General features: G+C 52.3%; 1 protein-coding gene across 2 annotated transcripts; it reads right to left on the reverse strand.

Annotated features, from left to right (window-relative positions):
• Positions 1–887: 887 nt before the first annotated feature.
• Positions 888–19,937, reverse strand: TXN2 (thioredoxin 2). 2 transcript variants are annotated; one of them, XM_033232830.1, is made up of 5 exons: positions 19,480–19,937; positions 18,490–18,752; positions 13,989–14,112; positions 1,645–1,765; positions 888–1,179 (listed from the first exon to the last, which is right to left on the reverse strand). In XM_033232830.1, the coding sequence occupies exons 2-4, from the start codon at positions 18,750–18,752 to the stop codon at positions 1,652–1,654; spliced, it is 501 nt and encodes a 166-aa protein (XP_033088721.1). In that variant the 5' UTR covers positions 19,480–19,937; the 3' UTR covers positions 888–1,179; positions 1,645–1,651. The 2 variants fall into 2 exon arrangements, with proteins under 2 accessions (XP_033088721.1, XP_033088720.1); XM_033232829.1 differs by having other exon boundaries at positions 888–1,765.
• Between the last annotated feature and the right edge of the window lie 1,216 nt (positions 19,938–21,153).

Consider the following 21,153-nt stretch of genomic DNA (forward strand, 5'->3'; position numbering starts at 1 on the left):
TCATCTTATCCAGGGCTTTTGGCCTTTGGAGGATGTTCACTCCACGAACTTCTGTCTCCACTGACACCAGCTGCTGGTTTTGTCGCCTCCATGTGACTGTGACAGGCCCTGGAGCCTGGGGTCCTTCAGAGGCCACGGGCCCCTCTCCTCCCTCAGTCTAGGCAGCCTTCCCAAGGCAGTCCTTGGGTGGGCCCCTGGAGAACGCAGGCAGTTCTAACAGGAACAGGGTGAGCCTCTGAGAGCAACCAATACCAGCCCCATGGCATCCCTGAGGCCATGGGGGAGGCTGTCAGGATCCCCCTGCCGCCAAGTACCGGACTCACAGGAAGCTGGGGCCTCATCCGGGCAACTGAGCCCTAATGACAGCTTGGCCCCAGCACTGAGGCAGACGGAAGGCTTTCCTGACTGGCAAGCCTGGCTCCCCTGGCACACTCCTCTATGGCCAAGGGGAGCTGGGGGCCAAGAGAGGTTGTCTGGTCCCAAGGCCCAGAAGTTCCTGCAGGCACCCATGGGAAGGACAGCCTGATCCCCACAGGGTCAGGCACCTGCTGGGGCAGCCAGGAGCCCGTCAGATGGGTCAAAGGGATCAGCTATGGGAGCCCAGGTTTCAGAGGCAATCACGTCTGGATAGGAACCCCAGTTCTGCATCCCATGAGCCTCAGTGTCTTCATCAGGGTAATGGGGACAACAGCCTCTTGCCTTAGGAGGGCATGAGGACTGGCATGTGGCATCCTCAGAATAGCAGCCACAGCTGACAAGCATGATAGTGAACAGGAGGGGCTGGTTGGAGAGAGTGTTGTGGAGTTAGGGGAGGATGCGGGGACAGTGGACAAGCCCCCTGGGAAAGGGTCACAGGTGCTCTGAGCCCACACAGATGCAACATTGCAGACGGTGCAGACCCTTGCTTTATTGGTCTGACTTGTTCACAGTTCAGCCCCCCGCTCAGAAAACCAATGGGCCAGCTAAGGAGCGAAGGAGGTACCTCGAGACTTCCAGAGTCAAGGTTCTCCAGGGCTCCCCAGCCCATCAATCATTTTCTGCCCCACTGCCTGGGAGGTGAGGTGGGAGAAGGCTCCCGGGGGGTGAGGATGGGTGACTAGAGGGGATTTCAGTGTGGGACCCAGGGTCTGTTCTTCACAGTAGGAGGTGGAAGGGATGACTAAGTTCTTTATCACAGACCTGCAAAAAATGAGAATTAGACATTATTCTCACTAGTTTGGGCTTCGTTTTTCTTTTTCCAAAACAGCAGCAGGAAAGAGAAATGCAGGTGGAGATGTGGAGATGAGCCAGGCACGAGGTTTCAGATTGGAAGGGACCAGAGATGAGGACCAAGGTGTGGCTGCCTGACCAGGAACACTGTGGGCTGGCCCGGGCTCTCTCCACGCATCCTGGGAGAACTGCCACAGGCCCTAGAGGGAGGGACGAAATGCGTGTGGGAGGGAAGACGGCAGTCCCCGGATCAGCAGCAGCACCATCCTCTGATGGCCCCTGGGCAGTCCGCCAGCTCAGAAGCACTCAGGGCTGGAGCCTGGGCTCTAAGCACAGGCCCCAGAGGCCAGACAGGAGGGAGGCAGCAGGAAGGGCTGGCGTGGAAGGGCTGAGTTCTACTGGGGTCCCACGCAGGCAAGGAACCAGGACTCGTCCCTGCTTGTCAGCCAATCAGCTTCTTCAGGAAGGCCTCCAACTGATCCTCATCCTTGATGCCCACAAACTTGTCCACCACGTCCCCATTCTTCATGGCCAGTACAGTGGGCACCGCTGACACCTGGGTGGTGAGGACAAGGGGGTCCAAGTGAATTGGGAGTGAACGCTTCTTAACTGCCACTCCCAAGCCTTTGTGGGGAAAGCTGGTGGCTTATCCAGGGCACTGATTTCCCAAAGCCATGGGCAGGCCTAGAGGAACGTGGCTCTTCCCTTAGTGCAGGGGTACTGCAGGGCCCGGTGGCCACCCGTTGAAGAAACTTCTTCCATTGCAGGCTCCCAGCAGTACCCTTCCTCCCTTAACCACAAGACTGACTCACTGGCCCAGTGGTTTTGCTGGAATGACAGGAGAGATGAAAATAGCCCATGCAGCTGCAGGCCAGGGCTGGGGGCAGGGAGGAGCTCAGGGGAAGCCTGGCCCGGGGGGAGACAGAAGCTGGGGGACAGTTCGAGTCCTGGCTTTGCACTCACTAGCAAGGGAGCCTTGGCCAGGTCACAGAACCTTTCTGAGCCTCAGTGTCCTTTTCCATAAAATCGGGGTAATGTCTACCTTTAGGGTTTGGGATGAACATTAAAGATTCAAGTATAGGCTGGGCACAGTGGCTTACATCTATAACCCAGCCCTCTGGGAGACTGAGGCTGGAGGATCGCTTGAGTTCAAGAGTTCCAGACCAGCTTGGGCAATATAGTGAGACCTTGTGTTTACTAAACTCCCCACCAAAAATTAGCCAGGCATGGTGGTGCATGCCTGTCCTCCTGTACTTGGGAGGCTGAGGCAGGAGGATCGCTTGAGCCTGGGAGACTGAGGCTGCAGTGAACTGTGATGGTGCCATTGCACTCCAGCCTGGGTGACAGAGTGAGATCCTGCCTCAAAAAAAAAAGAAAGAAGAAAGATCTGAGTATAAAGCACAGCTCAGGGCAGGCGCGGTGCCTCACACCTATAATCCCAGCATTTTGGGAGGCTGAGGCGGGCAGATCATTTGAGGTCAGGAGTTTGAGACCAGCCTGGCCAACATGGTGAAATCCCGTATCTACTAAAAATACAAAAATTAGTTGGACATGGTGGCGGGCGCCTATATTCCCACCTACTTGGGAGGCTGAGGTGCATTGCTTGAACCTGGGAGGTGGAGGCTGCAGTCAGTGGAGATTGCACCACTGCACCCCAGTCTGCGTGACAGAGTGAGACTCCATCTCATAAATAAATAAATAAAGCAGAGCTCAGGCTCTGGCTGACCCAATCGGACTCCTACCAGCCAGGTGAGCTGGGGCATGACCCTCAGTAACTAAGCTTTTGTGTTGTCAGATGCTAGATGGAGATACTAACGACACTTCCATTAGAGGGCATGAAAGCTGAATGAAATAATGCGAGTAAAGTCTCAGCACAGCACCCGGCAAATAAGCGTAGGAACCTGGCATTGTGCCTGGCATACAGTGGGCATTCAAAAAAAAAGTGGCTGCAGAGGGCACAAGGAAAAGTCCAACAGAGGCCCCACGAGAGCATGTTAGCTTGCTGCCGTGATGAGTGACAGGGTCCAGAAAGTCAGGGACTTCTACTGGACAGCGTGGGAGGAGAGGCTTGGCCATACATGACCTCACGCTTATTGGCGGGTTGCAGGCAGATGGCAACGGCAACATTCTTGGTCTGTGAAGCATTTACTCAGTTCCCTCAGGGACCTGCATAGGTTACGTGGAATGCGGATGAGGCTGTGGCCCACCAGACTGGCATCGTGAGGTCTCTGCTGCCTGGGATCCCTGCCTGGCATTCGTGGGCATTTGAGAAAACCATTTAAACAGAACAAGATAGGCCGGGCGCTGTGGCTCACACCTGTAATCCTAGTACTCTGGGAAGCCGAAGCGGGCAGATCACTTGAGGTCAGGAGTTCGAGACGAGCCTGACCAACACGGTGAAACTCCATCTCTACCAAAAACACAAAAATTAGCCAGGCCTGGTGGTGCATGCCTATAGTCCCAGCTACTCGGGAGGCTGAGGCAGGAGAATCGCTTGAACCCGGGAGGCGGGGGTTGTACTGAGCTGAGATTGTGCCATTGCACTCCAGCCTGGGCGACAGAGCAAGACTCTGTCCCTGCCCCCAAAACAAAATAAATAAATAAAAATAAACAGAACAAGATAAACACAGACTTTTCTTACACACAAGTTAACTACAAAGTAAGAGCAGAGATTCACACAAACGTACCAGGCCTTTACATATCCCATTGCTGCCCTGCCACAGACCATCTTGGAAGTCAGTAAGATTTAGAATGTTCAAAAACCGTGCACATGGTAGTTAGGAAAGGCATGCAGGCCAGACCATCCCACCTTCACCCACTAACTTTACGTGGCAGGCCCCGCACCCCACTCCTCATGGGCACTTTGGGGACAAACACAGCAGGTCAGAGGACACAGTCCTTGTCCTTCTTAGTGCCTCAGGCCCCTTCAAAGTCTGTCCCTAGGCTGATGTGGGTGGCAAACCCTGTCTCCAGGCAGAGCAGGGCTGGAAAAAGTTTGCTCCAGGAGGCTCCAGGGAGCGCCTGAAGCCACCAGGGCCTTCCCAGGCATTCTCTGGTGCCCTCTAGTGGTCTGCAAAGGTAGCTGGAGCACCTCAAAGCCGGAGCCTCTTGGCAGAAGCACAGAGCTCAAGCCGCCGGCTCCCACCTGCACACTGTCCTATTCCTTTAATTAAAATAAACGCTTTATGCCACTGTATAAGAAATGGCCTAACCTTTTTCATGGTAGGACTCTAAGTTCACTGAAGAGGCTCAGAGAGTGGACTTAGTGTTCCTTAAGAACTCCAGATAGGGACAAGCACAGTGGTTCACACCTATAATCCCAAACACTTTGGGAGGCCAAGGCAGGAGGACTGCTTGAGGTCAGGAATTCATAGTAAGACCTCGTCTCCATAAAAAAATTAAAAAAAACAAAAAAAGGAACTCCAGATGAAGGCCATAATGATGTCATTCATGTAAACCTCCACACATGCTTCAACACGCACAGACCCTGCTGGTGTCAGGTAGACAGCAGATGTGCTGTGAATGGAGGTCTGGTCATTACTGATCAAGAGGATTTTTTTGAAGTTGAGCTGAAACACACACACGCACACACACACACGCACACGCGCGCGCACACACGCACACACACACACAAACCCCCCAACTAGGGCTCACAGGAAACCTGAGCTGGAATGGGACTTCCCTCGACCCCGAGGAGGCGGCTGAGGCTCCGCTGCTCCTGTGTTTGGCTCACACAACAGGAGGGGCCAGTGCCTGTAAACACTGCCTTCCGTGGAAGTGCACAGGGCCTTGGCACATTCTTCTGGAATGTTTTGAGTGTGAAAAAGGCAGTGACTGGGCCAACTGAGGGGCTGAGGAAAAGATACGCTAAGATGTGCTGCCTGTCCTGTTCCATGAAGCCATTTGGAACCTCCTATCCTTGGATAAAGACCCTCTGAACTCAGGGCAGAAGTCGGGGACTGTGCACATGTGTGCAGTCTCTTCCGGCTAGCCCACAGCCTGCCTGCACCACCACCAAGCTCCATGTCCTGGCATGTCTTCTCCTGTCTCACCCCGATGGCATCCCTCTGTTAACTCAGCTAAGGGCCTACCAAGGGAAAGGCACAGTGCTAGGTGCTGCGGAACGCTGCAACCTCCTCCTCGGCTCATTGCAGAGTTAAAAGGAAAAGATCACTGTCACATGCTGGGTGCTTTTTCGTGTCAGGAATGATATAAACACCTGTGTACGCTATCTCACACTCTCCTGGCTGTGGGTAGGGTCATTTTAATGATGAGAATACTGAGGCCCAAAGGGTGAGCAACTGTTCAAAATGACGCGGTGTAGGCCGGGCACGGCGGCTCCTGCCTGTAATCCCAGCACTTTGGGAGGCCAAGGAAGGTGGATTATCTGAGGTCAGGAGTTCAAGACAAGCCTGGCCAACATGGTGAAACCCCATCTCTACCAAAAACACAAAAATTAGTGGGGCTTGGTGACAGGCACCTGTTGTCCCAGCTATTCAGGAGGCTGAGGCAGGAGAATGGCTTGAACCCAGGAGGCAGAGGCTGCAGTGAGCTGAGATCACGCCATTGCACTCATTGCAGTGAGACTCTGTCTCAAAACAAACAAGGCCGGGCGTGATGGCTCATGCCTGTAATCCTAGCACTTTGGGAGGACGAGGCGGATGGATCACCTGAGGTTAGGAGTCTGGGACCAGCCTGGCCAACACGGTGAAACCCCGTTTCTACTAAAAATATAAAAATTAGCCGGGTGTGGTGCCACACGCCTGTAATCCTAGCACTTTGGGAGGCTGAGGCAGGAGAATGGCTTGAACACGGGAGGCAGAGGTTGCAGTGAGCCGAAATTGCGTCACTTCACTCCAGCCTGGTGAAAGAGCGAGACTCCCTCTACTAAAAAAAAAAAAAAAAAAAAACAAAGCTGGGATCTGAAACAAGATCTGTTTGACTTTCAGGCATCAAACTCCGTTGTGCTTCTGCCCAGCAGCAAAGAGACAGCACGGGGAAGAACATGTGGGGACGCATTAAAGCATTTCATGCTTCAAATGCAAAATGCCAAGTGTTTTGTAAAAGCTTTTAGATATGAGAGGGTTCTTGGAAAAACAACTATTGAAAAATTCAAATCCAACTACATGACATTCTGGCAAAATTAGGGAGACAGTGAAAAAATCAAGGGTTGCCAGGGCTGGAGGGAGGAGGAAAGAGAGATGAACAGGCAGAGCAGAGGACACGGAGGCAGTGAAATGACTCTGGATGATGCTAGAATGGTGAACACCGGCTTTGACACATTTGTCCAAACCCACAGAAGGCACAACACCAAGAGTGACCCCCGATGTAAACTTTTGGCTTTGGGGGATAATGATGTCTGTGTAGTTCATCAGTTGTGACAAATGGATCACCCTGGTACAGGCTGTGGATAGTGGTGAGGCTGGGCATGCGGGAGGACAGGGGGCTTATGGGAAGTCTCTGTACCCTCCCCTTCCTCTCAATTTTGCTATGAACCTAAAACTGCCCTAAAGACATAAAATCTTCAGAAAGAACGACGACAAAAAATGAGATCAGTGACTGCCGGGGGGTGAAGGTGGGGAGGGGCGGGAAGGAGAGGTGAACTGCTGGAAAACAGGGGAACTGAGGGCAGTGGAACGGTTCTGTATGGCGCTGGAATGGCGGACACATGCTATTATACATTTGTCCATGAACTTTCCTTTTGGCAAGCAGTCTGTGCTGAGAGCGGCAGCTGAGACACAGGCTTTCAAAGAGCAGTTCCTCCCCACAGAGTCAGTCCAGGGCCTCCAGAAGCAGAAAGTCAGTCTGGGGCCTTCAGAACACTGGCTTCTCTCCATGTTGGCTCAGGACGCCCAGCCTTGGCATCACCTGGGAGCTTGTTAGAAATGCAGTCTTGGTGGCCAGGTGTGGTGGCTCATGCCTGTAATCCCAGCACTTTGGGAGGCTGAGGTGGGCGGATCACGAGGTCCGGGATTCGAGACCAGTCTGGCCAACATGGGGAAACCTCGTCTCTACTAAAACAAAAAAATTAGCTGGGCGTGGTGGTGGGTACCTATAGTCCCAGCTACTTGGGAGGCTGAGGCAAGAGAATAGCTTGAACCCGGAAGGCAGAGGTTGCAGTGAGCCGAGACTGCGTCACTGCACTCCAGCCTGGGCAACAGAGCGAGGCTTCATCTCAAAAACAAACACATGGCCGGGCACGGTGGCTCAAGCCTGTAATCCCAGCACTTTGGGAGGCCGAGACGGGTGGATCACGAGGTCAGGAGATCGAGACTATCCTGGCTAACACGGTGAAACCCCGTCTCTACTAAAAAATACAAAAAACTAGCCGGGCGTGGTGGTGGGCGCCTGTAGTCCCAGCTACTCGGGAGGCTGAGGCAGGAGAATGGCGTGAACCCAGGAGGCGGAGCTTGCAGTGAGCTGAAGTGAGCTGAGATCCGGCCACTGCACTCCAGCCCGGACGGCAGAGCGAGACTCTATCTCAAAAAAAAAAACAAACAAAAAAAACACACACACACACACACACACACACAAATGCAGTCTTGGTGGCCGGCACAGTGGCTCACATGTGTAATACCAGCACTTTGGGAGGCTAAGGTGGGAAAATTGCTTGAGCCCAGTTCAAGACCAGACTCGACAACATAGGGAGACCCCATCTTTTCTAATTTTTTTTTTTTTTTTGAGACGGAGTCTCGCTCTGTCACCCAGGCTAGAGTGCAGTGGCCAGATCTCAGCTCACTGCAAGCTCCGCCTCCCGGGTTCACGCCATTCTCCTGCCTCAGCCTCCCGAGTAGCTGGGACTACAGGCGCCGCCACCTTGCCCGGCTAGTTTTTTGTATTTTTAGTAGAGACGGGGTTTCACCGTGTTAGCCAGGATGGTCTCGATCTCCTGACCTCGTGATCCGCCTGTCTCAGCCTCCCAAAGTGCTGGGATTACAGGCTTGAGCCACCGAGCCCGGCCAATTTTTTTTTTTTTTTAATGAAACAAACAAAAAAGAAATGCAGGGCTGGGCGCAGAGCTCACATGCCTGTAATCCCAGGACTTTGAAAGGCGGAGGTGGGTAGATCAACTGAGGTCAGGAGTTCGAGACCAGTCTGACCAACATGGAGAAACCCCATGTCTACCAAAAAATACAAAATTAGCCAGGCGTGGTGGTGGGCGCCTGTAATCCCAGCTACTCGGGAGGCTGAGGCAGGAGAATCGCTTGAACCTGGGAGGCGGAGGTTGTGGTGAGCCAAGATGGCGCCACTACACTCCAGCCTGGGCAACAAAAGCAAAACTCTATCTCAAAAAAAAAAAAAAAAAAAAAAAAAAAGGCACTCATATCTTCTAAAAGATGAGAAAATAAAAGGATAACACCTCTAAGTGTGAGGTGAGGAGAAGAAGCCCAAGAGGAAAGCACAAAGGCCGAGGGTCCACTCCTGGCCCATTCTCTCCCTGCCTTCCCCACGAGCTGGCAAGGTTGGGATGGTCGGGAGAGTGGCAGGTAGAGGCAGAAGAGTGGAGAGTCTTGCATCTTGCTAAGCCAGGGCAGTGCCAAGTGTGAAGAGGGGCTGGAGCATTGAACCCCAAGGCCCTGAGGGACTTTCCCTTCGCCCTCCCTTGGCAGCCAGTGAAGTCCTAGGGTGGGCAGTTAAAGCATAAAGTGGTTCAAGGGGAGAAATTTGTGTGAGGAAGGAGACTTACCTGAGGGTGTGTGCGGGGGGCGGGGAGGGTGTCATGAGAGCTCCGGGAGAAGCGCATAATTCCCTGAATATAATTTATTTAAAGCAGTTTTTCTTTTTTTTTCAAGGAGTCTCACTCTGTCACCCAGAATGGAGTGCAGTGACGTGATCTCAGCTCACCGCCACCTCCACCTGCTGGGTTTAAGTGATTCTCCTGCCTCAGCCTCCTGAGTAGCTGGCACTACAGGTGCCCACCACTACACAGCACTAATTTTTGTATTTTTAATAGAGACAGGGTTTCACTATGTCGGCCAGGCTAGTCTTGAACTCCTGACCTCAGGTGATTCATCCACCTTAGTCTCCTGAATTGCTGGGATTACAGGTGTGAGCCACTGCACTTGGCCTAAAGCCGTTTTTCCAACAAGGTCAACCAACATTTGAAAAAGGACTTGAAGGTCGGGAGTGGTGGCTCATGCTTGTAATCCCAGCACTCTGGGAGGCTGAGGTGGGTGAATCACTTGGGGTCAGGAGTTTGAAACCAGCCTGGTCAACATGGTGAAACCCCATCTCTACTAAAAATACAAAAATTAGGCCAGGCGTGGTGGTGCACGCCCGTAATCCTAGCATTTCGGGATGCTGAGGTGGGCTGATCACCCGATGTCAAGAGTCCGAGACCAGCCTGACCAACATGGTGAAACCCTCTCTATTAAAACTACAAAAATTAGCTGGGCGTGGTGGCTGGGGCCTGTAATCCCAGCTAGTTGGGAGGCTGAGATAGGAGAATCGCTTGAACTCGAAAAGTGGAGGTTGCAGTGAACCGGGATCATGCCACTGTACTCCAGTCTGGGCGACAGAGTGAGACTCCATCTCAAAACAGAAAAAGGACTTTAGGCCTTAAAGAAAGCTGTCATGGGGGCACTGTAGTTCTCTCAGAGGCAACTTGTTCCTCAGGCTCTCTTCAGAAAGAAAAGAGGAAGGAAGGAAGGAAGAAAGGAAGGAAGGAAGGGAGGGAGGGAGGGAGGGAGGGAAGGAGGGAGGGAGGGAGTGGGTCAGGAAGAACCCTGGCTGGAGCTTCCTAAACCCTGCAATGATGTCAGACCAGGGTTTGGCAAAACAACACGGCTGAGACCAAGCGATGTGGGCCCAGCAGCCTTGAGGACTTTCTGTGTGCTAGCGCAGTCCCCAGGCAGTGGAGGGGTGGCAGCGGCGGGGAGAGATTGAGAGGATTCCACGAGAGGCATCTCCCTCTCACTTACGAGGCTTTACCACAGGCCTTCGGTGCCCACTCCCACAACAGCCTCCTGGGGACAGTCCTCAGCATTCTTGCCACCCCACGAGACACTGGGGCAGGGCCTATGCGCTTCTTAGCATCTGCAGTAGTTACCATAATCCCTGCACATGGCTGGCCCTCAGGTGGTGTCTGCTGAATAGTTATGATGTGGTGTCTGGCAGAGCCAGGAGGCCTGAGACATCTGAAGCCCACGCGTGACCTGTGGGAGGCTCTAGGAGCCCCAGTCCGGGCTCTTACCCGAGGCATGGCCAGGCAGGGGAAAGCGAGGGGCGTCCAAATGGGCAGACAGACGCCTCCCTCACTGAGCAGTCAGTGGCCAAACTTTTTGAAAAAGTGACTCACCCCTCCTGCAGCCCCTGTAAGCAGCCCTCAGTTACTAACTCCCAAGGCAGGCCTGCTCCAGCAGCCACCTGCAGTGGCCATCGCGTTTGTCTGCCTGGTCTCCATCTCTCCTGCTTCTGGTCATCGCAGACTGATATTCCTTTGGGTAGTCACTCCCCACTCCCTGCCTAGCTCAAGGGGTGGCCAGTCTGTTCTCACCCCGCCCTCACCACCCATTTCCTGCCACAGAGCACTGGTTCAGGGATGGGTGCCTCTATTTGAGCTGGTCTAGTTTTTTCTTTTCTTTTTTTTTTTTTTGAGACGGAGTCTCGCTCTGTCACCCGGGCTGGAGTGCAGTGGCCAGATCTCAGCTCACTGCAAGCTCCACCTCCTGGGTTTACGCCATTCTCCTGCCTCAGCCTCCCGAGTAGCTGGGACTACAGGCGCCCGCCACCTCGCCCGGCTCGCTGTTTGTATTTTTTAGTAGAGACGGGGTTTCACCGTGTTAGCCAGGATGGTCTCGAACTCCTGACCTCGTGATCCGCCCGTCTCGGCCTCCCAAAGTGCTGGGATTACAGGCTTGAGCCACCGCGCCCGGCCTGAGCTGGTCTAGTGAGAATGAAACCTGGACTTGTAAACTCTGAGGAAGACAGAGGCCTCTTTCATTCACTTGTTACATGGAGGAGGAAGGAGGGAGGGGTGAAGGCTCACTCTGGCCAGGTTAAGGTATTTCAAGAAAATCAGAAATCCAGATTTCCACATGACATCGGAGTTTCATATATCAGCATCTGGTTCCTATTACTTTAAAATACTTTGAGTGCCAGACTAAAAGTGTCTGTGAGCCAGACTGGGCCCAGAGGCTGCCAGGAGTGCCCTCGGCTCTGCAACAGCGCTACCTTCAGCACGGCTATCCAGAGACCCACCCAATCCAGCTGCAGTCTGCTTTCCCCAGCTCCATGCTTGGCCCTTCACTCTGGCCACCCAGGCAAAGTGGGCCTCTCCCCTTTCTCCAGGCAGTGGTCTCCAAGCCCCAGAGGATGCCCCCACCCCAGACACCTCCAGGCACCTGGCCCCTGCTGGCCTGTAAGCAACCCAGGCTCATCAGACCTCAGGGCTTTTGCTTTGCCTCAATAGTTCTTCCAAAGACCCACATGCTTCACTCCCTTCCTGTTTTTGCTCAAAGGTCACCTTCTCAGGGAGATCTACCCTAGCATACCCTTTAAAAAAGAAACTCGCAGGCCGGGCGCGGTGGCTCAAGCCTGTAATCCCAGCACTTTGGGAGGCCGAGACGGGCGGATCACGAGGTCAGGAGATCGAGACCATCCTGGCTAACACGGTGAAACCCCGTCTCTACTAAAAATACAAAAACTAGCTGGGCGAGGTGGCGGGCGCCTGTAGTCCCAGCTACTCGGGAGGCTGAGGCAGGAGAATGGCGTAAACCCGGGAGGCGGAGCTTGCAGTGAGCTGAGATCCGGCCACTGCACTCCAGTCCGGGAGACAGAGCGAGACTCCGCCTCAAAAAAAAAAAAAAAAAAAAAAAAAAAAAAAAAAAAAAAAAAAAAGAAACTCGCTGGGCGCGGTGGCTCACGCCTGTAATCCCAGCACTTTGGGAGGCCAAGGCAGGCGGATAACCTGAAGTCAGGAGATTGAGATCAGCCTGGCTAACATGGTGAAACCTCGTTTCTACTAAAAATACAGAAAATTAGCTGGGCGTGGTGGCATGTGCCTGTAATCCCAGTTACTCGGGAGGCTGGGGCAGGAGAATTGCTTGAACCCGGGAGGCAGAGGTTGCAGTGAGCTGAGATTGCACCACTGCACTCCAGCCTGGGCGACAAGAGCAAAACTCTGTCTCAAAAAAAGAAACCCTGGCCGGGCACGATGGTTCAAGCCTGTAATCCCAGCACTTTGGGAGGCTGAGACGGGCGGATCACCAGGTCAGGAGATCAAGACCATCCTGGCTAACACGGTGAAACCCCATCTCTACTAAAAATTACAAAAAAACCAGCTGGGCGAGGTGGCGGGCGCCTGTAGTCCCAGCTACTCGGGAGGCTGAGGCAGGAGAATGGCGTGAACCCGGGAGGTGGAGCTTGCAGTGAGCCAAGATTGCGCCACCGCACTCCAGCCTGGGCGATAGAGCGAGACTGTCTCAAAAAAAAACAAAAACCCTGCCCCATACTCAGTACTCCCGTCCCCTTTTCCTGATGTATTTTTCTCCATTGAACTTATTATCTAAAACAGGGGTCAGCAAACTATAGTTTACAGGCCCAATACAGCCTACTGCTTGCTTTTGTAAATAAAGTTTTATTGGAACACAGTCATGCCCATTTGTTTGTGTAGTATCTATGGCTGCTTTCGGCTATGAGCAACGGCTGAATGGTTGTAGCAGAGACCACTGCCCTGTAAGGCCTCAAATACCAACTGGTCCTTTAGAGATAAAGTTTGCCGACCCCTGATTTAAAATACTAGAATGGAGACTCCATGAAGGCAGAGACTTTTTGTCAGTTTTGTTCACTGCCTTATCCTCAACACCAAGTAACAGTACCTGGCACTCGAGGGACTCTCAAATATCTGCTGAATAAATGGACAAACCAACCAACCAACCAAGTGAGATGACTCCATGTCTTTGTGCACGCTGTTTTCTCAACCCTTCCTCCTTCTCCGAGCATCCTTCATGGCTCGACTCAGAGGTTCTCTCTAACGTGAAGCATTCCTTTCCCCTCCAGCTCCCCCACAAGCAAACAGTCCCTTCTTCCTTTATGCGTCTCTTCTTCTAGCACTCCTCACCCTACACTGAGATGATCTTTCTACCTGCTGTTCTCTAGGAGTTGCTTGGAGACAAGATCTCATCTTATTTGTGTCAGAATCACAAATACTTGCACATCGAGCTCCCAAATGACTGCTCATTGAACATGTGGGTAGATGAATAAAGGAATGTACCAATGTCTGAGACTAAGAGAATGACCTGGTGTTTTCGGGTCATACTATCTACTTCCTAAAGGTGGCGAAGAGAGACAGGTGGCTCAGAGGATCAACAGCCACCTCTACAAAGTGCTCTGAGCTCCTAAAAGCTCTGGAAAAACAGGCCGGGCGTGGTGGCTCATGCCTATAATCCCAGCACTTTGGGAGGCCGAGGTGGGCGGATCATGAGGTCAGGAGTTCGAGACCAGTCTGGCCACCATGGTGATACCCTGTCTCTACTAAAAATACACAAAATTAGCCGGGTGTGGTAGTGGGCGCCTGTAGTCCCTGCTACTCGGGAGGCTGAGGCAAGAGAATCGCGTGAACCTGGGAGCCAGAGGCTGCAATAAGCCAAGATCACACCATTGCATTCTAGCCCGGGTGACAGTGAGACTCCGTCTCAAAAAAAAAAAGCTCTGGAAAAACCAAGAGACCTTGCTTACTGGCTACCTGGTGCTCCCCAAGATATCTCCTACACCAGCTACCCCTGGGCCCGACACCCCCTACACTGGCTGCCCTGTGGCAACTCCCTGTCAATCCATACCTCATACTCAATGGCGAGGTCTGTGTGGTCATCAATATCCACCTTGGCCATCACCACCTTCCCGTGCTGCTTGGCCACCATCTTCTCTAACCTCGGCCCCAGGATCTTGCAGGGCCCACACCACCTCAAAAGGTGAGAAAGGAAGCGTCCAGTCAGTCAAAAGACCGCTCAGCATCCCCTACCGGCTTCCCAGACCTGCATCTTTCCAAGGAATATTTTACCCTTATTATCTCTGTCTACCATGTTTAAAAATTAACACAGGCCGGACACGGTGGCTCATGCCTGTAATCCTAGCACTTTGGGAGGTCCAGGCGGGCGGACCACAAGGTCAGGAGATTGAGACCATCCTGGCTAATACAGTGAAACCCCGTCTCTACTAAAAATACAAAAAATCAGCCAGGCATGGTGGCAGGCACCTGTAGTCCCAGCTACTCGGGAGGCTGAGGCAGGAAAATGGCGTGAACCCGGGAGGTGGAGCTTGCAGCGAGCCGAGATTGTGCCACTGCACTCCAGCCTGGGCAACAGAGTGAGACTCCGTCTCACACACACACAAAAAATAATAATAATAATAAAATAAAAATTAACACACCAAATGGTAATGCCAGGAGATGCTGCACATGGGAAATCTTCACAGATCCCAGACTTCTAAAACACAGGCCTCATCAGAAGACTCTTAGAACAAAAGGGACTTATTTCAGTATATTTCAGATGAATATACTGTCATATAAAAGAATATGGGATTGGAAGTTAAAAGGTTCAAACAGGCCGGGCGCGGTGGCTCAAGCCTGTAATCCCAGCACTTTGGGGGGCCGAGACGGGCGGATCACGAGGTCAGGAGATCGAGACCATCCTGGCTAACACGGTGAAACCCTGTCTCTACTAAAAAATACAAAAAACTAGCCGGGCGAGGTGGCGGCGCCTGTAGTCCCAGCTACTCGGGAGGCTGAGGCAGGAGAATGGCGGGAACCCGGGAGGCGGAGCTTGCAGTGAGCTGAGATCCGGCCATTGCACTCCAGCCCGGGTGACAGAGCGAGACTCCGTCTCAAAAAAAAAAAAAAAAAAAAAAAAGGTTCAAACAGAGGCTCCTCACCAACCAGCTGATTATTCTGGGGCCCTATTTTCTTCACCTGAAAAAGAGAGATTATGGCTCTCAAAGCTATTAGGAGAGATCAACTAAGACAATGTGGGTAAGCATGCGTTGGAAGCTGCGGGGTTATTTCAAACACCATGTGGACTCAGAACTAAAAGGAGGGGAACCAATGGCCAGGAGTGTCTATAACGCGCCAGTCCCTGGACAAGCACTTTTTCTGCTCTTACCAAACACACCCCTCAACTCTGCAAAGAGAATGCACCTTCCAAAGAAACTGAAGCCCATATGAGTTAAGAAACCTGTGCAAGATTAGAGAAGCACAGCCGGGATCGATCATAACCCAAAGCTGTGTTGAAAATGTTTTCTTTGCCTAGGTGCGGTGACCCACGCTTATAATTCCAGTACTTCGGGAGGCCGAGGCAGGCGGATCACCTGAGGTCAGGAGTTCGAGACCAGCCTGGCCAACAACATGGTAAAACCTCGTCTCTACCAAAAATACAAAAATTAGTCAGGAGTGGTGGTGTGCGCCTGTAATCCCAGCTACTAGGAAGGCTGAGGCAGGAGAATCGCTTGAACCTGGGAGGTGGAGGTTGAAGTGAGCTGAGATCGTGCCACTGCACTCCAGCCTGGGCGACAGAGATTCTGTCTCAAAAAAAAAAAAAAAAAAAAAAAAAGAGGCCGGGCGCGGTGGCTCAAGCCTGTAATCCCAGCACTTTGGGAGGCCGAGACGGGCGGATCACGAGGTCAGGAGATCGAGACCATCCTGGCTAACACAGTGAAACCCCGTCTCTACTAAAAAATACAAAAAACTAGCCGGGCGTGGTGGTGGGCGCCTGTAGTCCCAGCTACTCGGGAGGCTGAGGCAGGAGAATGGCGTGAACCCGGGAGGCGGAGCTTGCAGTGAGCTGAGATCCGGCCACTGCACTCCAGCCTGGGCGACAGAGCAAGACTCCGTCTCAAAAAAAAAAAAAAAAAAAAAAGTGTTTTCTTTCACCCACAGGCTACCCTGTGATCCCACGGCGCCTGAATTGAACACTATCACTGCCCTGATCACAGGTTCCCCTCTTGCTGGGGAAGCTCATCCAGGACAGGCCTGGTGCTGTCATCTCTATGTATGTGGCACCAAGGACAGTGCCTGGCAATGAATGAACAACTCACACCCCACTTCTTTACCAAACAAAATGAGGCATCGTGCATTTCGGAAGCCCTCTCTGGAACGCTCACTACACCAGCAGGCCAAAACAGTTCCACCTTTCACAAACCCCTGGCTGACAACTGCTATTTTATTCTCAGCACTTACTTGTCTATTTTTGAGATGGAGTCTCACTCTGTTGCCCAGGCTGGAGTGCAATGGCACGATCTTGGCTCACTGCAAGCTCCGCCTCCTGGATTCAAGTAATTCTCCTGCCTCAGCCTCCTGAGCAGTAGGTGTGGTTGTGCACACCACACCCAGTCAGGCCTGAGGGTTTTAAATGCTGAAAATAGGCTGGGAGTAATGGTTCACACCTGTAATCCCAGCACTTTGGGTGGCCGAGGTCGTGGGGGTGGGGGTCACCTGCAGTCAGGAGTTCAAGAGACCAGCCTGGCCGATAAGGCGAAACCCCATCTCTACCAAAAATACAAAAAAAATTATCTGGGTGTGATGGCAGGCACCAGTAGTCCCAATTACTTGGGAGGCTGAGGCAGGAGAATCATCTTAACTCGGGAGGCGGAGATTGCAGTGAGCTGATCGAGCCACTGCAGTCCAGCCTGGGTGAATGAGACTCTGTCTCAAAAACAAAAAAAGAAAAAAACCCTCAGGCGTGGCGCAGTGGTTCACGCCTGTAATCCCAGCACTTTGGGAGGCCAAGGTGGGAAGACTGCTTGAGATCAGGAGGTAGAGACTGCAGTGAGTCGTGATCACACTACTGCAGTCTACATTCTAGCCTGGGTGACAGAGTGAGACCTTGTCTCTAAAAGAAGCAAAACAAAAACAACTCATAACACCTGAAAACCCAGTGTACAAGACCTTATCTCCTATCACAAGTGAAGAAGGGAGCACAAAGATATCAAGCGGCCTGCCCAAGGCCACAGGGCGAGTCAGAGAAACAACTGGAAAGATGGCAGAACAATCTGTCAGAGACCTGACCAGAAGGCCCTTCAATTTCTTTTTCTTCCTTCCTTTCTTTCTTTTTTTTTTTTTTAAGATGGAATTTCCCTCTGTCACCCAGGCTGGAGTGCAATGGTGCGATCTCAGCTCACTGCAACCTCCACCTCCCAGGTTCAAGTGATTCTCCTGCCTCAGCCTCTTGAGTAGCTGCGATTACAGGTGCCCGCCACCGGGCCCAGCTAATTTTTGTATTTTTAGTAGAGACGGGGTTTCGCCATGTTAGCCAGGCAGGTCTCGAACTCCTGACCTCAGGTAATCCACCCGCCTTGGCCCCTGAGAGTGCTGGGATCATAGGTGTGAGCCACTGTGCCCGACCTGAAGGCCCCTGAATTTTTAACTTATGCTACACTGGTTTCTCCCAGGATGCCTCATTCAGAGGGCTTTGTCCAGTTTTTGTGTAGTTGGGTGTCTAGCCAGGCCCCAAAGGTCTAGAAATGAAAAAGGCCAGGCTAAAAATCAGAAGGCCAGAGGGACTTAAATATCACTAAAGCAAACTCAGACAGCACTGAAAGGAAACTCCTTCCTATGCCCTATGTGCTTGGGCACCACGATAATGACACTAACCTTTTTTTTTTTTTTTTTTTGAGACGGAGTTTCGCTCTTTTTGCCCAGGCTGGAGTGCAATGCCCAGGCTGGAGTGCAATGGCATGATCTCGGCACACTGCAACCTCCGCCTCCTAGGTTCAAGTGATTTTCCTGCCTCAGCCTCCCAAGTAGCTGGGATTACAGGTGTGCACCACCATGCCTGGCTAATTTTGTATTTTTAGTAGAGATGGGGTTTCACCATGTTGGCCAGGCTGGTCTCGAACTCCTGACCTCAGGTGATCTGCCTGCCTCAGCCTCCCAAAGTGCTGGGACTACAGGTGTGAGCCACCGCGCCTGGCCGACACTGATAACTTTTTGCCAGCCCTTCTTGCAGTTTTCATGGCAAGGTGTTAAACTTATCTGCAGGGCCAGGAACTGATATACACCAAAAGCAAGGTGACAGTCATATTTTTCCAACTCTGGTCCACGCTGAAGATGATGCTGAGCTTTCTGGGCATTAAGAAACAGAACATATGTTTCTCAGCACTAACTGCAGTCAGCTTTGCAGACTGTTCACTCATCTGTCTTCTACTAGACTGTACTCCCCTTGAGGGCAGGGACTGGGCCTGACCAGTCTGTATATTGAGTGTACATATGAGCAGCATAGAACATAGCAGGCATTCAATAAATACTTGAACAAGCAGGACCCTAGTCTTCTGTGGACCCCCAATACTCACTGTGCGTGGAAATCCACAACCACTGGTGTCTCACTGTTGACCACTCGGTCTTGAAAGTCAGGTCCATCCTGGATATTAAAGGTGGTCAAGGAGATCCTGGTGGTGTATATTGTTCGGCCCGGGTTGGGTGTTATAGTCAGGCCACCAGGACTGCATTGTGGGGTCTGCAGGGTTCTGGAAATGAAGGGTGGCCACCGACCCTGAGAGGGCTTCCCGGAGATGACGGAGGCCAGGAACCTCCTTAGGAGAAGTCGCTGAGCCATCTGTGAGGGAAGAGGCAGAAGAATTGGGGCACACAAAAGGAAGTTGACACACTAGAAAAATAAAGAGATTTGGGGAGTACTCGGGGCTCAAGAAGAGGCAGAGTGGGAAGCAAAATGCAAGGAAATAATATGTAAGATTTGTAGTGTAGAAGTGAGGACGCTGAGAATCAAGGGAAAGGAATAGCTAGGCAAACCAGAAGGACAGGAAAATTGGCTTCACAACCAAAAAGAAATCGGGATTTAGATTATAACAGAAGAACGGGAGGGAGAAACCAACATTTAATAATTTATGTAAGGACCAAGTACCTTACATATATTATTGATCTTCCTACAGCAACTCTGAGGAAGTTGCTATTGTACTGCCCACATTGCAAGTAAGGAAAGGCATCCGAGGCTCAAGTAAGTTAAGTGACATGCCCAAAGTAACCCCACTATTAAATGACACCAACACTGGAACCCAGGGTCGTCTGAAAAGATGAAACGCAACAATTGAAGGAGGAACTAAGAGTATGATAGGAACCAAAAACGAAGAGACATGTACTGGAGGGAACTAATAAAGAAGGGACATGAATGGAGGGAACTGGGAAAAATCGGACGCCACCAGGGACCCCGGCTCTCCGGCGAGCCAGGTTCCCCCCGCCCGCCCGGCCGCCAGCCTGCGCAGGAACGCGGTCGCGTCATGCCTCAGTCACGACACCACTTCGAGCCAGCCCCACAGGGCTCCTACCTCCCTGCAACGCGAGCGGAGGGATGCACAGCTTAGCCCTCCCTGCCTGTCAAGGGCACTCCTGTCGTCACTTCCTCAGGGAGGCGGACATAACGTCACTTCCGGGGACAGGCAGGCGGAACACCGTCCCGCTCGAATTTTTTTTTTTTTGAGACGGAGTCTCGCTCTGTCCCCAGGCTGGGGTGCGGTGGCGCGATCTCGGCTCACTGCAACCTCCGCCTCCCGGGTTCAAGCGATTCTCCTGCCTCGGCCTCCCGAGTAGCCGGGACTAGAGGCGCACGCCACCACGCCCAGCTAATTTTTGTATTTTTAGTAAAGACGGGGTTTCACCATATTGACCAGAATGGTCTCCATCTCTTGACTTCGTGATCCGCCCGCCTCGGCGTCCCAAAGTGTTGGGATTACCGGCCTGAGCCACAGCGCCAGACCGGTCCCTCTCTAATTTGAGGAGCGTCTGGGATTTTCCGCCAATGGGAATGGCGGGAGGAGGCACAGCTGAAAGGGCGGGGCCTCAGCTAGGGACCGGAAGCAATGGGCAGGTCGTCGGGCGGGGGGGTGGGGATTGAAAGGCGGGCAGGCCCTGGTCGGAAAGAAGGCTGGCGCGGGGCGGAACCGGAAGGGGTGGGCGGGCCCTAGAGGAGGGACCGGAAGAGGAGGTGATGGCGCAGGGGTAGCAGTGGAGGGTACTTAAGGGAGAAAAGGCAGTTGAGAGGTCCCCGTGGTTTTTGATTTTGTTAACTCCTGTTGCTTGATGACAGATTCTCGCTCTCCCAGGCTGGAGTTGCAGTGACGCGATCTCCGCTCACTGCAACATCCAACTCCCGGGTTCAAATGTTTCCTCTGCCTCAGCCTGCCAGGTAGCTGAGATTACAGGCGCGCGCCATCACGCCGGGCTAATTTTTGTATTTTTAATAAAGATGGAGTTTCGCCATGTTGGCCAGGCTAGTCTGGAACTCCTGAGCTCAAGTGATCCGCCCGCTTCAGCTTCCCAAAGTGCTGGGATTACAGGCGTGAGTCACTTTGCCTAGCCTCCTGTTTATAACTGGCGCCGTCCACTTCCTACAGATGTTGACAGGTTCTGTTTCTTCATTTAATAAGTAAAGCTAAGCTCCTCAAAGGCATGGTGCCCTTTATATGTAAAAGAACTCACCCCGGAGTTGAGGGGTCATCCTTAAATGGCCCTCGTCTGTGTCCACCTAAAGGAAAACAAATAAAAACTGAGGCGAGCTTAATTTAAGCAGGGAGTTTATTTGGGTCAAGTTCGAAGACTGCAACTTGGAGCAGAGATTCAAGTTGTCCTGAATATACACTTGGATTAGCAGCAACTGAAAGAGCGTTTTTAAAGGAGAAGAACAGGCAGTTTCTCAATTGTTGATCAATAATTTTTTCTTTTTTTGAGACCGAGTGTCACTCTTGTTGCCCAGGCTGGAGTGCAGTGGCGCGATCTTGGCTCACTGCAACCTCTGCCTCCTGGATTCAAGGGATTCTTCTCCCTAAGCCTCCCTAGTAGTTGGGACTACAGGCATGCCTCACCATGCCCAGCTAATTTTTGTATTTTTAGTAGAGAGGGAGTTTCACCATGTTGGCCAGGATAGTCTCCATCTATTGACCTCGTGATCCGCCCACGTCGGCCTCCCAAAGTGCTGGGATTACAGGCCTGAGCTACCTCGGCTG

The sequence above is a fragment of the Trachypithecus francoisi genome, unplaced genomic scaffold (assembly GCF_009764315.1).
Source record: "Trachypithecus francoisi isolate TF-2019V2 unplaced genomic scaffold, Tfra_2.0 Lachesis_group14, whole genome shotgun sequence".
Taxonomy (NCBI): domain Eukaryota; kingdom Metazoa; phylum Chordata; class Mammalia; order Primates; family Cercopithecidae; genus Trachypithecus; species Trachypithecus francoisi.

What these genes read in the sequence shown, in the direction of transcription:
- TXN2 (XM_033232830.1), bottom strand. Translation starts at nt 18,752, where the DNA reads ATGGCTCAGCGACTTCTCCTAAGGAGGTTCCTGGCCTCCGTCATCTCC. An exon ending in GTTGTGGATTTCCACGCACA is followed by an intron (nt 14,113 to 18,489) that starts GTGAGTATTGGG and finishes TCACCTTTTGAG; the next exon opens with GTGGTGTGGGCCCTGCAAGA. An exon ending in ACCTCGCCATTGAGTATGAG is followed by an intron (nt 1,766 to 13,988) that starts GTATGGATTGAC and finishes CTCACCACCCAG; the next exon opens with GTGTCAGCGGTGCCCACTGT.